At 45.8% G+C, this 14,797-nt stretch overlaps 2 protein-coding genes across 2 annotated transcripts in view; both read left to right on the top strand.

Annotated features, from left to right (window-relative positions):
* Cmtm8 (CKLF like MARVEL transmembrane domain containing 8) overlaps positions 1-14,797 on the top strand; it is a 55,141-nt gene that overhangs the window by 19,336 nt on the left and 21,008 nt on the right. The gene's annotated exons all lie outside the window — the stretch shown is intronic.
* Positions 3,276-3,441, top strand: LOC130873317 (60S ribosomal protein L39-like). Its single transcript, XM_057768089.1, has one exon. It carries the CDS (start codon positions 3,286-3,288, stop codon positions 3,439-3,441), a length of 156 nt encoding a protein of 51 aa, XP_057624072.1. The 5' UTR covers positions 3,276-3,285.

The following is a 14,797-nucleotide window of genomic DNA, read 5'->3' as shown; positions in this document are numbered from 1 at the left end:
GGGCCAGGTGACACCATTTCTGACTTTTCAAGCCATGTGGTCTCTACCAACTCTTGACCCACGTCTGCCACTGTGGCTTGAAAACTTCGGTTACAATGTGGGTCACTTAATTATGAGAATTTTAAATTCGTAAAATTAAAACCGAGCCAGGCATGGTGACACACATACCTTTAACCCCAGCGTGTGAGAGGTAGAGGCAGGGGCATCAGCAATTCAGGGTCATCTACAGCTACATGTTGAGTTTGAAGCTAGCTAGTGCTCCATAGTGAGACCCTGTGTCGAAAACAAACAAATCAATAAAGTTTCATTTAACAACAACAACAAAGACAAATGACGAAAGGGCCACCAGTGGTTTCATTGCAACAGGCAGTAGTACCGTTTGGGACATGCGTGTTCTCTACACTGCTGGCCACGGGTACACGCAGCCACTTCGGAAGCCGGACACGGTGGTCCCCCTTTGTCCTCAGTTTCCCTTCGTTTCTTTCAGCTACTTGAAGTCCACTATGGTCAGCTCAGCGCAATGACATTTTGAGAGGCACTTGAATACCTTTATTAGAGTCCAACACTGTAGGTGTTCAGTTCTGTAACTGATTATTGTTACTGTTTCAATGTCGTGTTCCCTCACAGGCTCTGTAAGCACTTGGTCCCCAGTGGGGGGCAGTGTTTGGGAGGTTGTAGACCTTGAAGAGGTGTGTCGGAAGTAGGCCACTGTAGGTGGAGTTTTTCTGTCCTGACCACCTGCTCCTAAATAACCAACACAGAGGCTTAATATTACTTATAAATGCATGGCCGACAGCTCAGGCTTATTACTAGCCAACTCTTACATTTAAATTAGGCCATATTCCTTATCTATGCTTTGCCACGTGGCTCATGGCTTGTTGCCTCATTTTCTACCGTCCTGCTTCCTTTGTGCCTGGCTGGCATCTCCTTGGCATCTCCCTGACTCCATCCTTCTTCATCCCAGTACTCCAGCTGATTGTCCTGGCTTGCTATAGGCCAATCTGCTTCTTTATTAACCAATGAGAGTCATACGTATTCACAGTATACAGACAGATTAGTCCACAGCAGGCCCCTGTGAGGCTTGAGACGTATAGCCCGGCCTACTTCCTTTTTGCTTTGTGCTTCTCATCCGTCTCAGTGATGCGCCAAGCTGCAGCCTCCCACACCCAGGCCAGAACCGCAGCCACAGCCCTGCTCCATCACGAAACTGCGAGCTACAACAAGGCCTTCCCTCTCGCCATGAGTCGGTCTCGTCAAAGAGATGAACGCACAACTAACACAGTGTTAATCTCTAACTGACCTAGTCTATATACGGTGTTACCCACTGACCAGTGGTTCCAGCAGATCACTGGGGGGCTCTGGAGCACATCATGGATAAAGGGGGTCCCTGGTGGACATGTCAGTTTGTAGATGGAGCAGTGGGCCGCTTCCCGCCACCCAGGAGGGCTCCCGGCCACCCGAAATAACAACACACAAATTGTATTCATTTAAACACTGCTTGGTAGCCGGGCGGTGGTGGCGCACGCCTTTAAGCCCAGAACTCGGGAGGCAGAGGCAGGTGGATCTCTGTGAGTTCGAGGCCAGCCTGGTCTACAAAGGGAGTTCCAGGACAGGCTCCAAAGCTACAGAGAAACCCTGTCTCAAAAAAACCAAAAAAAAAAAAAAAAAAAAAAAAAAAACACAAAAAAACCCCACTGCTTGGCCCATTAGCTCTAGTCTCTTACTGGCTAACTCTCATATCTTGCTTTATCCCATATCTAATAATCTGTGTAGCACCACAAGGTGGTGGCTTACCGGAAGATTCTAGTGGACGTCCATCTTGGGCTGGAGCTTCATCGCATCTGCCCAGGAGAGGAGAGGCATGGTGTCTGCTTAACTTCCCTTCTTCCCAGCATTCTGTTCTGTTTACTCCACCCACCTATGTTCTGACCTATCAGGCCAAGCAGTTTCTTTATTAATTAACCAATGAAAGCAACAGATAGATAAATGACTTTCCCACATCATTCCCCTTTTTCTGTTTAAACAAAAAGGAAAGACTTTCACTTTAATATAGTAAAATTACATATAACAAAACAGTTATCGAGCAAGAATTACAGTTACAATATTTATATCTACTTTATCTTTTATCATAACTGAGGAAAACTATAACTATCTCTTTATTCTTCAACTCCATCAAAGACTCCAGAAGGATATAATATTACCTAAGTAAACAAGAAGTAAGAAACTTCCAAAACTCTAGAAGTGACAGAGATATCTCACTGACTGTACAGTCATCCAAAGTTCTTTAGTACCGCTGGGGCATCCATCTTTGGCCTTCAGGCCCATAGTATCCAGAGACATTTCCATGAAGCAGGAAATTTCAAAGGCAGTTCAGTCACTATCTGCTGTGTCCTGCAGAATGTCTTGCAGACTCTTTCATAAGTCAGGAACCCCGAAAGACCATCTCACCTTTAGGCAAGTTCAGCAGTCCTCTCTCTGAGGGTTCTCTGTGTCCAGTTTATGCAAAATAGTCCAGGCAAGAGCAGTTTCTTGCCCAAATGGCTATCAAACTCCATAAGGAGCCTCTTCAATGCCCATCTTCTTCTTGAAGTAGATTGGTGCTGCCAGGAGCAGACGTGTCTCATTGTCATGAAAAACCCTAAATTATTAAAACATTAAAAGCCATATTCTGTAGTCTTTGAAAGATATGAAGAATGCCTATCTGAAATATATCTATGCACACCTAGAAAGTCTAACTAACATGACTACAAACTTGCCTATTATAGATGATTATCTATTAACAATCTATATACATTACATTTTTAAATGAACTACACAATCACAATACCTTAATCAAGATCAGAAATACATATACATATAACAAAATTGACCTTAAACTTGTATCAATAAACCAAGATTCACACCAATGCAAATTATTCATATCTATATCATATCCCCCTTTAAATGTAAAAGAACATTTAGGTCTGCATGAACGTGTGTGCTCATGGATACTAATTCAGAAGATGGTGAAATTATAACATCGAGGTCCTAGAAGTAACGATCTGGTAAATACGAAAATGCATCTCAAAGTTGACAAGATGGAATGGAATTAAAATACATATTTAGAAATCTATTCTTCAATTAAAATGTGCACTGCTTTGCGTATTCCCCAACCTATGGGCACAATCAGTCAAAACTGTGGTAAGGATGAGGCTAGAGAGATGATGCAAAGGTAAAAGAATTGGCTGTTCGCTCTTCGCCTTTCCTTCGCCATCATGCGCCACCTCCCTGCCTAGGCTTCTCGCCATGTCTTCTCACAAGACTTTCAGAATCAAGCGATTCCTGGCTAAGAAACAAAAGCAAAATCATCCTATTCCTCAGTGGATTCGGATGAAAACTGGCAACAAAATCAGGTACAACTCCAAGAGAAGACACTGGAGGAGAACGAAGCTGGGTCTGTAAGGAATCAACAATGAATGGCAAGACAATTTATGATGAATCGTGATCCTTGATGAGTGTTACAAAGATGAAGTTCAACATTTTCAACCTGGAGACTTGATCATGTTTAAGTTGGTAGTGGTTTCTCCAGTAATAAAATGTAGAACCTTTTGGGAAAAAAAAAAAAAAAAGAATTGGCTGTTCTTGCAGAGGATCCAGGTTTGGTTCCCAGCCCCCATGTAGGGTTCACAGTCACTGGCAACTCCAGTTCCACAGAAAGCCAGGGCCTCTGGTCTCCACATGCATCTGCACGAACATACACACCCACAGAATTAGTAAGAATCTTTTTTAAAAAGTGGTAGGAGAGACATTGGTTCTGGCTCTGTTTGTTTGTGGAAAAGGTATGCTAATTGTCTGGAATGGTAGGGAGGTGGTTCAGTCGACAAAGGGCTTCCCGTGAGCGTGAAGACCTGAGTTCAGTCCCCTAGAATTTACCTACACAAACCCAGCGCCGCATTGCCTGTGTGTGATCCCAGCAGTGAGATGGAGAAGAAATGAAGGTCCACAGGGCTTCCTAGGCAACCAGTCCGACTACATTGGGATGCTTCAGATTCAGTGAGGGACCTTGTCTCAACAACCGGGCAGTGGTGGTGCAAGCTTTTAATCCCAGCACTCAGGAGACTCAGGGAGGTGGATCTCTGTGAGTTTGAGGCCAGCCTGGTCTACAGAGTGAGTTCCAGGACAGCCAAAGCTACACAGAAAAACCCTGTCTCTAAAAACAAAGCAAAACAGGGGAGGAGACCACCAGGAACCTGAGATCATGCATTTACCAGCTGATCTCTGTCCAAAATGGAATTTTGAGTTTAGCTTTTAACACGGAATGAATGCTTCATTTATGACTTTAAAACAAATAATAAAGTCTGAATTCATGTGATCTATACTATTTACTTGCAATATTATATTGTGGACCATAAAACTAAGGTTCCAGATTGTTGAATCAATTGACAGATGGTGCATAGCTAGACTGGAGTCTAACCCCAGGTCACCTGGCTGTGCATTCCATGATCATTACAGCATCACTGTTTCTGTGTCCAGAACTCTGCGAACACATGACAGGCTTGCCCCTGAGCTTGCAATGTCATGGAGGAACTGACATACATACATGAGGGGAACCAGATGCAAACACAGCTAGTATTTTCTTAAGACACATCAGTTACCAGCGGTCTATCAAATTTGAATCTGTGATACTACGAACTAGCTCAGATGCATGCCCTTGGCTCATTTTCATAGTGAAAGAAGCGCAAGCCTCAGCTCAGGGACTCTCCCAAGGCGAAGTCGGGAACGAGAACAACCAAAGTCTCTTAAAGTCTCTTTACAGCAGCAATCACGATCACCCAGGTAGCACAAAGTGAATGGAGGTGGCTGTGAATGGTGACGCAACTGTCACTGAGTGTGACAGTAGGGGAAGGATGACCCGCGGGCAGTAGTTCTGATGTTTTTCAGGGAAACACTAAATCTAAATTTGATTTAAAAAAAAAAAAAAAGAAGTTGAGGCTGGGTGTTGGTGGCACACGCCTTTAATCCCAGCACTTGGGAGGCAAAGGCAGGTGGGTCTCTGTGAGATCGAGGCTAGCCTAGTCTACAGAGAAAGTTCCAGGACAGGCTCTAAAGCTACCCAGAGAAACCTTGTCTCAAAAAACAAAACAACAATAAAAAAATTTTCTAAAGACTATGTGTGCTCAGTACTGTGTGTACTAAACGGAACTGGCCACTGGACCACAAGTTTGAGACTTAGCTGGTTCTTGTATTTTAGAGCCACAAAGAAAAACTGATAGCCTTTCCCCTGGGTGAGCAGCAAGCAGGAGGAGGTTTTATTTATTTATTTATTTATTTATTTATTTATTTATTTATTTATTTATTTTTGTTTTTCGAGACAGGGTTTCTCTGTGGTTTTGGAGCCTGTCCTGGAACTAGCTCTTGTAGACCAGGCTGGTCTCGAACTCACAGAGATCCGCCTGCCTCTGCCTCCCGAGTGCTGGGATTAAAGGCGTGCGCCACCACTGCCCGGCTCAGGAGGAGGTTTTAAAAACCACCTCCTGAAAAGAGATGTAAGGTAGACAGAGGGCCGAAGAGTCAGGCCGTGTCAGGCAGCTGTCCAGCCATTCCAACCACTGGTTCCTCTAGCTCCAGAGGATCCAATGCCTTTTGACTTCCGCGGGGTCTTGGTTACTTTTCTGTTGTTCTGAAGAGACACTAACTTATAGAAGAAAGGCAACTTATAGAAGATAGCATTTACTAGGGCTCACAGAGAACACTGGAGGCCATGGCCATTATGGTGGGGAGCGTGATGGCAGACAGGCATGGCATTGGGACAGCAGCTGAGAATTTACATCTGACCACAATTGGGAGGCAGAGAAAGGGAATGGCTTTGGCTCCTGAAACCTCAAATTCCATCTCCAGTGACACATGTCCCCCAATAAGGCCATACCTCCCAGTCCTTCCCAAACAGTTTCACCAACTGCAGACCAAAGCACTCAAATATTATATAAACCTAGGGGGGCCATTCTTGTTTAAGCTACCACATATGGGTGTGTGCACGCACCACACGCACACACATACCCCTTCAAAAAACAAACCATTTCTGTACATAAGTAATAAACAATTTCAAAATATAAATTTTAGAAATTTGTACTATCCATGACCTTTATGGAACAAGACCACAAAGCTTAACCGAAATCCAACAATCTAAATGAGCAGAATCCTGAACTCTGGGCCTAGATGGGGCTTGCTGATCTTGTAAAGCTGGACCTGCGAGATGGCTCAGGACATCAAGGCGCTTTGCTGCCAAGTCTGATGGTCTAGGCTCCAGCCCCAAACCAACAAGGTCGAAGGAGAGGCAGAGTCTAGCAAGTCGCCCCCTGACTCGTGCACCCCTACCCCACGCCGCTAACTGAGCAGATCATGTAAGGCCAGATGTCAGTTCTCTGCCAAACACATTTAAATAATTACAGCCCATGTCGTAATAGTTTTACATGAGAAAGCGTGATGTGGGAAGGGCGGCGACGGGTTGCTTTTGAGCATGTTAAAATGTGGACCAGACTGTCTAAAACCAGGTGTGGAGGGTGGCTTCCAGGCGGCTGGAAAGTGGAGTTCAGAACCAATCCACCTTGCTGGCGTCTCCCACTCTACGGCCCGTGTTAGCATTTTGCAGGAGTTATTAACAACATTCTTGTGTTAGTTTAATGTTATAAGCCGATTTGGGGATTGCGAATTTGCCCGAAGCCTGCCATTATTTCAGAACAGACACCTGTGTTTGTGTTTACGGTCACCTTGGTGGTAAATTGTGGTGCCTTGCCATGGCTCATGACATTGAACAAAGGCTGCTTGTGTAAGCACGCAGCGAGGGCCACGGTAGGTCAGTGATGCCACAGCCCAGAGAGGGCTGGCGGCAGCTGTGGTTGCCACTGGAGAACGATGGGAGCCACATCATTGTCCAGCGGATATGTTAGCTGGCATGGGAACTATTTGGATAAACCCAGAAGAATCTGCACTGCTGCTGTCAGTGCCGTATTTGAGTTGTAAATAACGGTTCAGCTTCATAAAAATAAGTAGATGTTGATTCGGATTTCATCGGCTTACCGGTTTTATGTCTAATTTGAAAATTTAATGAGATTTTTCTGTCCCATGCAATGTACTTTTAGGTGTGTGTGAGGGGGGTATATTTGTGGGGGTCAGAAATTGACGTTGGGAAATCTTCCTCAACTGCTTTTCTGCCTTGTGTTTTTCTCATTTTTAAAAATTGTGAGTTTCATATATTTACTTAGTAAATTTTAGCCCTTTTCACCCTATTCTTTCCCTTACTGCTCTCCTCTTCTTAACAAGCTCCCCTACTGTTTTTTATGTCTTCCGTTTGTGTGTGGCCTACTGACCCACCTTATTTTTTTGAGACAGAGTCTCCTCACTGAACCTGAAGCTCGCCATTTTGTTTCAGTCGACAGGTCAGGGAGCTGTGCCCCTAGGGTCCCCATCTCTGCACCCTGATGCTGGGGTTGCTGACACCTGCACCCTGATTTTTTTCCTATGGGTGCTAGGGGTCCTACCCAGGCCCTCCTCTGCTTATACAACGATCGTTTGACCTGCTGAGTCCCCTCCCTGTCCCCCTGCTGTAGACTCTTTTTCTTCCTAATCTTCCAAGGCTCAGCCAAACTGTGTTGCTTTAAGCGCTGTTTTGAACCAAATGTGGTGGCCAACACACCTTTAATCCCAGTACTTCAGAGGCAGAGGCAGGAGGACCTCTGAGTTTGAGGCTAACCTGGGCTACAGAGTAAGTTCCAGGCTAGCCAAGGCTACGTAAATAAAAATGAAACAAAATTGTTTTGACTTTAACTGTTCATAAAGTAATCGTGACTGAGCAGTACTGAACTATACTGTCAAGGTGTGTCCTCATCCTTGCCTCAGGTTCTTCCTGTCTAGAGATGTCAAGGAGGGAGATGTTGGAGGGAGGGAGGGGAGGAAGAAGCCCAGAGAGGCACAGGATGAGTATCTGACCTGGTTAGATTCTAAACCCAGGCTCCCGAACCCTAAAAAGACCCTCCCCCCCCCCCGTTTCCCACAGCACGGCTGTGCATTTTTCTTCTCCAAATTAAACTCAGTCTTCAAATAGGCGTTGGCTAGGTGATGCGTCACATGATTCAAATATCCAACGTGTGACAAGAACTCTTGATGTTTGCCTGACCCTGCATCAACAGAAGACGTGAGACCACTTCTTGATCCTTCTACACGCGGGACTGGGCAAGCTCCGGGGAGGCCTTCATGTGCGTTGTGGGGTACTCAATAGTATTCCTGTACTCTGCCTACCAGATGTCAGTAGCCCATCACCAGCTTGAGTCATGACGATAAGTTTGTCCAGGCATTGCCAAAGGCCCCAAAGGGAGCAAAGTCACCTCCGGTTGAGAAATTGCTTTATACAAACAGAAGCAAATGTGACCTTCTGTTTGCATTTTCAGCCCTTTCTGTATTTGAAAGGCAGCAGTCTATACACACCTTTTCATCTAAATAATATGCACAGAGTATGTATATTGTTCACAACATACGTTAATGCATGAAAATCGTATGTCGGGGCTTATGTTTTGCTTTTCTGTGGGTGGGTATCCCGTTCTCTTTGGACCACGGGACCCTTTGTGCTTCAGGTCACAGGCAGGGCCTCCTTCCCATCAGACTTCTCCAACAGTGCGTCCTATAGCCAGATTCCCTGCCCTGAGTTTGCTGACTGCCCAGCTCTTCTGAGAGTAGAACAGTCTCTCTGACCTCGTCCTTCACCTGGGGCAGCACTGGCAATGACAGATGATGGATTGCATACGGGCAGTCAATGCATAGAACGAGCCACGGATATCTGACACAGTATTTTAAAGCTTGGCTTTTTGGGTTTTGATGTTTCACTTATCTTGTTATCTTCTGTGTTCGGGTGTTTTCCCTGCGTATGTGTCTGGTTCCCCAGAGAGCATTGAGTCTCCTGTGACTGGAGATACAGGTAGCTGTGAGCTGCCATGTGGGTGCTGGGAATCAAACCCAGGTCCTCTACAAAAACAACATTTTTTTAACTTTTTAAAATTATTTTTTTTGTTTTATGTACATTGCTGTTTTGCCTGCACATATGTCTGTGTGGGGGTATCAATCCCCTGGAACTGGAGTTACAGGCAGTTGTGAGCTGCCATATAGATGCTTGGATTGAACCCAGGTCCTCTGGAAGAGCAGCCCGTGCTTTTAATCACTGATCCATCTCTCCAGGCCCTGTCATTTAGATCTTAAGTGTCCCCTATAGGTCCATGTAGTAAAGGTATAGTCCCCAGATTGGCCCCATTGGGAGGTAGGGCCTTGCGGGAAGACATTAAGTCACTGGACTGTGGAAGCTGCTCTCTCTTGTCTGTTTTTACTCCCATCTGTAAGGCAAACGAATGGTTTACTCCCCATGTGTGTATCTGTCCCGATGTCCTGCCTCACCACAGAAACAGAAAGCTGGCTGACCAACACGTCTAATCTGGCTGTGTTTGTTGGGTTCCAGCTTCTCTTTTCCAGTCCCTTGAGACAGCTTCTGCTTCTGTCCCATGAACTAACCAGCCAGACCTCAAATGCTGTATGATGCTGACCTCTGGGATTCTCGAAATGGTGCCCCTTAGGGTTGTGCAATGTGCCTGGATTGATGTAGGCATTCCTACCAGAGCCAAGGCCAGGGGTGACCTGAAACAACCACAGAGGAAGCAAGAGCAAGGTCAGAAGTGTCAGAGGGTGACAATGCTTGTTCTGGCCAAGAGAGGGCACCAGAGCCATCCTCCCCATGTCTACTCTGTAATTCATTTAATAAGTGGCTCTAAACACAGGTTTCCTTCACAGCTCCCGCCTCCTGTGTTTTTTTCTGGAAGATTTGTGATCAAAACACTGAACGAGGAGGACAAATCTCCCTAAGATGTAAAAAGATGATTGAAGGAAAATCATGCAGTTTCCTTAGTGTGTGTGTGTGTGTGTCCATGGAGGCCAGAGAGGGTGACAGTGTCCTTGCTCTCCCACTGCCCTCTTCATTCCTTTGAGCCGCTAAGCCAGGGTCTCTCACTGAACCTGAAACTAACTGGTAGCCAGCGCATCCCAGTGAGCCTCTCGTCTCTGTCCCTGTTCCCCAGCCTCAGTGTTGGAGTTACAGGCACGCCACAGCCACATTTTTTAAAAATATTTATTTATTTATTATGTATACAATAGACTATCTGTATGTATGTCTGCAGGCCAAAAGAGGGCACCAGACCTCATTATGTGGTTGCTGGGGATTGAACTCATGACCTTTGGAAGAGCAGGTAATACTTTTAACCACTGAGCCATCTCTCCAGCCCCCTTTTTTTGGTTTTTAGAGATAGGGTTTCTCTGTAACTTTGGAGCCTGTCCTGGAACTAGCTCTTGTAGTTCCAGGCTGGCCTCGAACTCACAGAGATCCGCCTGCCTCTGCCTTCCGAGTGCTGGGATTAAAGGCGTGCGCCACCACCGCCCGGCCACAGCCACATTTTTGAATCAGTTTTTGTGACCTTGTAGATACAGTGGGAGCCCTCCACTTCAGCCCCCTTCACCTCTGGTGTGAGCATCTTGGCTGCCTTGCCTGTTGGAATCACAGCCGTGACCTCATGGCACAAACTTTGAAGAGAAAAAGGGGGGGGGGCCTCTTCTACTGTTCCCTCACCTTCCTGGAGGACTTAATTACTAGTTTATAGTAGTTGGGAGGGGCACTGGGTAGTTTTAAAAAATAAAAGCTTGTGTGTAGGAAAGAGTTGGAAAACACTTTGGGAATTAATGTAAGGACTTAAAGTGTTCCCGAGGGAGCCCAAGATTCGAGCTGTGTTTTAACGATCAAAGGTGATAACAGATAGCAGCCAGGTATGATGGTGCTCGCGCCTGTAACTCCAGCACTGCAACCGCAAAGATGTGAGTTCATTTGCGTGAGCCTCGGCTCCCCTTGTAGGGCGACCTTACCTAAGCACCCCTTACATTGGACTTCTGTTAGTTAAACTAAAGGTGTCTGAGCCAAGTGCTTGGGGAGTCCAGACAAGAGAAGCAAAAGCTGGGGTCAACCTGGGCCTCATACCAGCATAATGGCTCACACCTTTAATCTCGCTAAGGAGATCAGGCTGGCCTTGAACTCACAGACCTTCCTGATTGTTCTAAGTGGCTGGTATTGAATACAGCCTCTTGGGGAGTGGAGACCTCTCCTGGCAAGGTTTTTCAGTATGCTCCTAAGAGCCCTAGTGCTAATAAGTTGCAAAATTTACCTTAATGTGTGCTTAGGGTTCACTTGGTGTGTGTCTAACTCTTCAAGCTCATTGCATCAGTGAGAATTTTCTAGAAAGTTTGAAATATCCAAATGCTGTCCGCATAGTATGACAAGAGCGTCTGCACGTGTTTGGGTGGACTCGGGTGTTCCAGGTGTGTTCCCGTCTCGGGCCTCCACACACAGCATAGCTAAGGACGTAGCTTCAGAGTTGGCAGAGAATGGTGTCCGGGTCTTATTCTTTCTTCCCCCTAAGTGATATGTTTCTGAAACCTCCTGGTTTGATGGGATTTCCATGGTGGCACACCCATAGTTAGCTGTCTTCTCTGCCTTCACTTCAGTATTGGTTGATGGTGTTTCTGCCTTGCAGCGCTGGTGCTAACCAGGGTCTGCACCTGTGAGATAAGTCTTCCACCACTGAGCTGTGCCGATTTTAATTTTGAAAATCTAATCAACCTTTGAGAAAATTACAATGCAAGCCCTTGTCTGTGTGACTGTTTTGTTTGAGATTGAGGAACCCTGCATAGTCCGGGCTGCCCTATGATGGGGCAGGCCTGATCGCCTTCCTCCATTCCTGATTGTTAGGGTCAAAGGCATCCTCCGTCACACCTGGCCGTCTTTTACAGTTACTGGTTAATATGCTCGTTATCCTTTTCTGGGAATAATGGGTTATTTTGAAATTTTACGGATCTTTACGGAAATTTACTCTGTGTAATGTGTGAATCCTGTGTTTGTGTGTGTGTAGCCTAGGCATGACCGTAGAAGTGAGTGGATGACATGAGGAAGTGAATTCTCTCCTACCATGTAAATCCCAAGGGTCAAACTTTGGTCTTCAGGCGTGACGACAAGCACTTTTGCCTGCCGTGCCATCTTACCAACCCTTGTTTTATTTTTCTCTCCAAGCAATGAGAGTTGCAGGCACGGGGCACTTCTTCCCTGAGTAGACCAGTCTGCATCTCCCAGAACAGTGATGCTCTGGTAAGCAATTGCAATGCCTTCAGCGTGCTGAAGGAGGTACCATCAATTCAGGTACCCACAATGCAGCTCAGGCTACACTCTACCTTTTTAAAAAATATATATAAACCTTCTTTTCTGAGGATCCAGTCAAGGATTGTCTGGGTCAATCCTGATGTCTTGTGTCTTGAATCGTCTCTATCACTACAAAGTACTTTTCCAGCTAGAGATGATTCAAGGTATTTCAAGCGTCTATGTCACTTCTCTTTTAGAATCTTCTATAACTCGGTTTGTCTATGGTGAGGCTTATATTATCAATCTGAGGAAAAAATATAGCACGTCCTACACTGTGTGTCTGGTGGGGTCACATTCTGTGGCATGTGATAATAGATTGTCCCAAACTGGTATTGCAAACTCAGTCACTTAGAGTATCTTCCAGGTCTTCTGACAAGGACTTGTGAGAGTCCATGGGGTTCTGTGAGATCATATGAAACGTGTTTGTGTTCAGATGCATGTATGTATGCGTGTGTATGGAAGCCAGAGGACAATCAAAAGCTGTTCCTCTGGAGCCATTGCCTCACCAGACTGGGTGGCCAGTGAGCACCGCCTCTCTCCACCACCCAGAGAGCCCAACCACATCCCACATTCTTCTGTGGGTGCTGGGGATCAAACTCAGGTCTTTGTGCTTCTGAAGCTGAACTCAGGCTCCCATGGGAACGCTGTTCCCATGGATGACATTTTCTTCACAGCGTTTCCCCCACAGACAGTGCATCCATTGGTAGCCTCCAGGCTTCCTGTTGCTGTCTTGGTGGAGGACGGCTTGGGGAGAGAGGAAGCATGAAGGAAGCGTGTCGGGTCAGATCTTTGTGGAACTGTCACCGTTGCTTCTTTACACATTTGCAAGAAATGAATGATGGGCGTGTTCTGTGTTTTCTAGATGGTTGTTATCTGTCTATACGAACAAAGGGAGCCAGTATGCTTCTGTCTCTCCATACCAAAGCCTCCAAGGCAAATATTTGTCTGGAACCAGTAGCCCGAAACAATTGCTGCTGAAGGACTGTGTGGGGTTATTAAGGTGCCTGGTGTTTGCCCCTGTGACACACGTGGGCTGAAGAGGAAGGATTCCTTTGGCCTGGTTATGGGTTGGCTTTCATGCCGCAGCTGACAGCACAGAGCGGGAGTCGGCTTCCGCAGTCCGCTAGATAAAAGTCTGCAGAATAGTAGAGAAAAATCAGCAGCTCACACCATTGACTCCAAGAGACAGATTGAAACTTGGTAAATAACAGGCTTCAAGGAAGCTTAGGAGAAAAAAAAAATCGTTCTGCTTGCCTACGAAAACTGAAGTGAATCATGTTTAATCTTTGCCTACAAAGCAAAGAATCAACACGTTGGTTTTGGACTAGTGGGGAAGAACCATCACCCTGAGGAGGATAAATGTTGACACTCTAAACCCCCTGACAGAAGTGAGGAGGGAAGATGGTAGGTATTTCATGATCTCAGATGTTATTTATTTATAACATTTAATTTATATTATTAAATGTTTCCACAAAGCTGTCTTTGGAAGGTAGCTTTGTGTAGCACCAGTTTTTTTTTAATTTTGTTTCTATCTATCTATCTATCTATCTATCTATCTATCTATCTATCTATCTGAGTGAGGGCCCCCCTGTGTAGCCTAGGCTGACTTGAAACTCATACAAATGTGCCACCTGCCACCTCCCGAGTCCTGGGATTAAAGACATGTACCACCATGCTTTGTTTTAAAGATTTGCTTATTTTTATTTTATGTGTGAGTGCATGTGCCCTAGAAGAGCATATTGGATCCCCTAGGCACTGGAGTTACAGACAGTTGAGAACAGCCCAAAGTGGGTACTGGGAACTGACTTAGTTAGGGTTTCTATTGCTGTGAAGAGACACCATGACCTTAGCAACTCTTACAAAGGAAAACATTTTTGCTGGCTTGCTGGTCGTCTCTTCAGCTAGCATTCTTTACAGTTCAGGGTGCAGACTATGAAATGCCGTCCACTGCAGGGTGGGTCTTCTTGGACCTCAACAATCAAGACAGTTCCCCCATAGACATGCCCACAGGCCAACCTGATCTGAAAATTTCCTCATTAGGACTCTTTTTCTTGAGTTCAGTAGTTAAGAGGACCGAGGTTCAATTCCCAGCACCCACATGGCAGTTCACACCTGTCTGTAACTCCAGCTCCAGGTGTTCTGACACCCTCACATAGATATACATGCAGTCAAAACACCAATGCACATAAAATTAAAAATAATAAGTTAATTTTTTAAAAAATGACTCTCTACGCAGGTGATTGTAGGTTGTGTCAAGTTGATATTCAGAACCAAGAGGCAGAGGCCACTTTCTTCCCAGGTTATTTCCCTGCTGCTCTAGGGTGGAGCCCCGTGTCTGTGCAGCTTCCCAGCTGCAAGCACTACTTCCTCCTGGGAGCTCCGCCCGACTCTGGAGCATCCTTTCTGTCAGAGTTGGCAAGCCTTCCCTGGCTGGTGCCAGGCTGGCCTCTGAACACAACTGGAAAAGTACTCGGGACAGACGGGCCCTGTTTTTGTGGTATCGTAGCGTTAACAAATTGTAGGTGGGACAGGGATTGCAAGCCTAGT

Source organism: Chionomys nivalis, chromosome 4, assembly GCF_950005125.1.
Source record: "Chionomys nivalis chromosome 4, mChiNiv1.1, whole genome shotgun sequence".
NCBI lineage: Eukaryota > Metazoa > Chordata > Mammalia > Rodentia > Cricetidae > Chionomys > Chionomys nivalis.
Note: the sequence above shows the minus strand (reverse complement) of the source record. Positions and strands in the feature narration are given on the sequence as shown.

Excerpts from the sequence above, each read along its gene's own strand:
- LOC130873317 (XM_057768089.1), top strand. The coding sequence starts at position 3,286 with ATGTCTTCTCACAAGACTTTCAGAATCAAGCGATTCCTGGCTAAGAAA.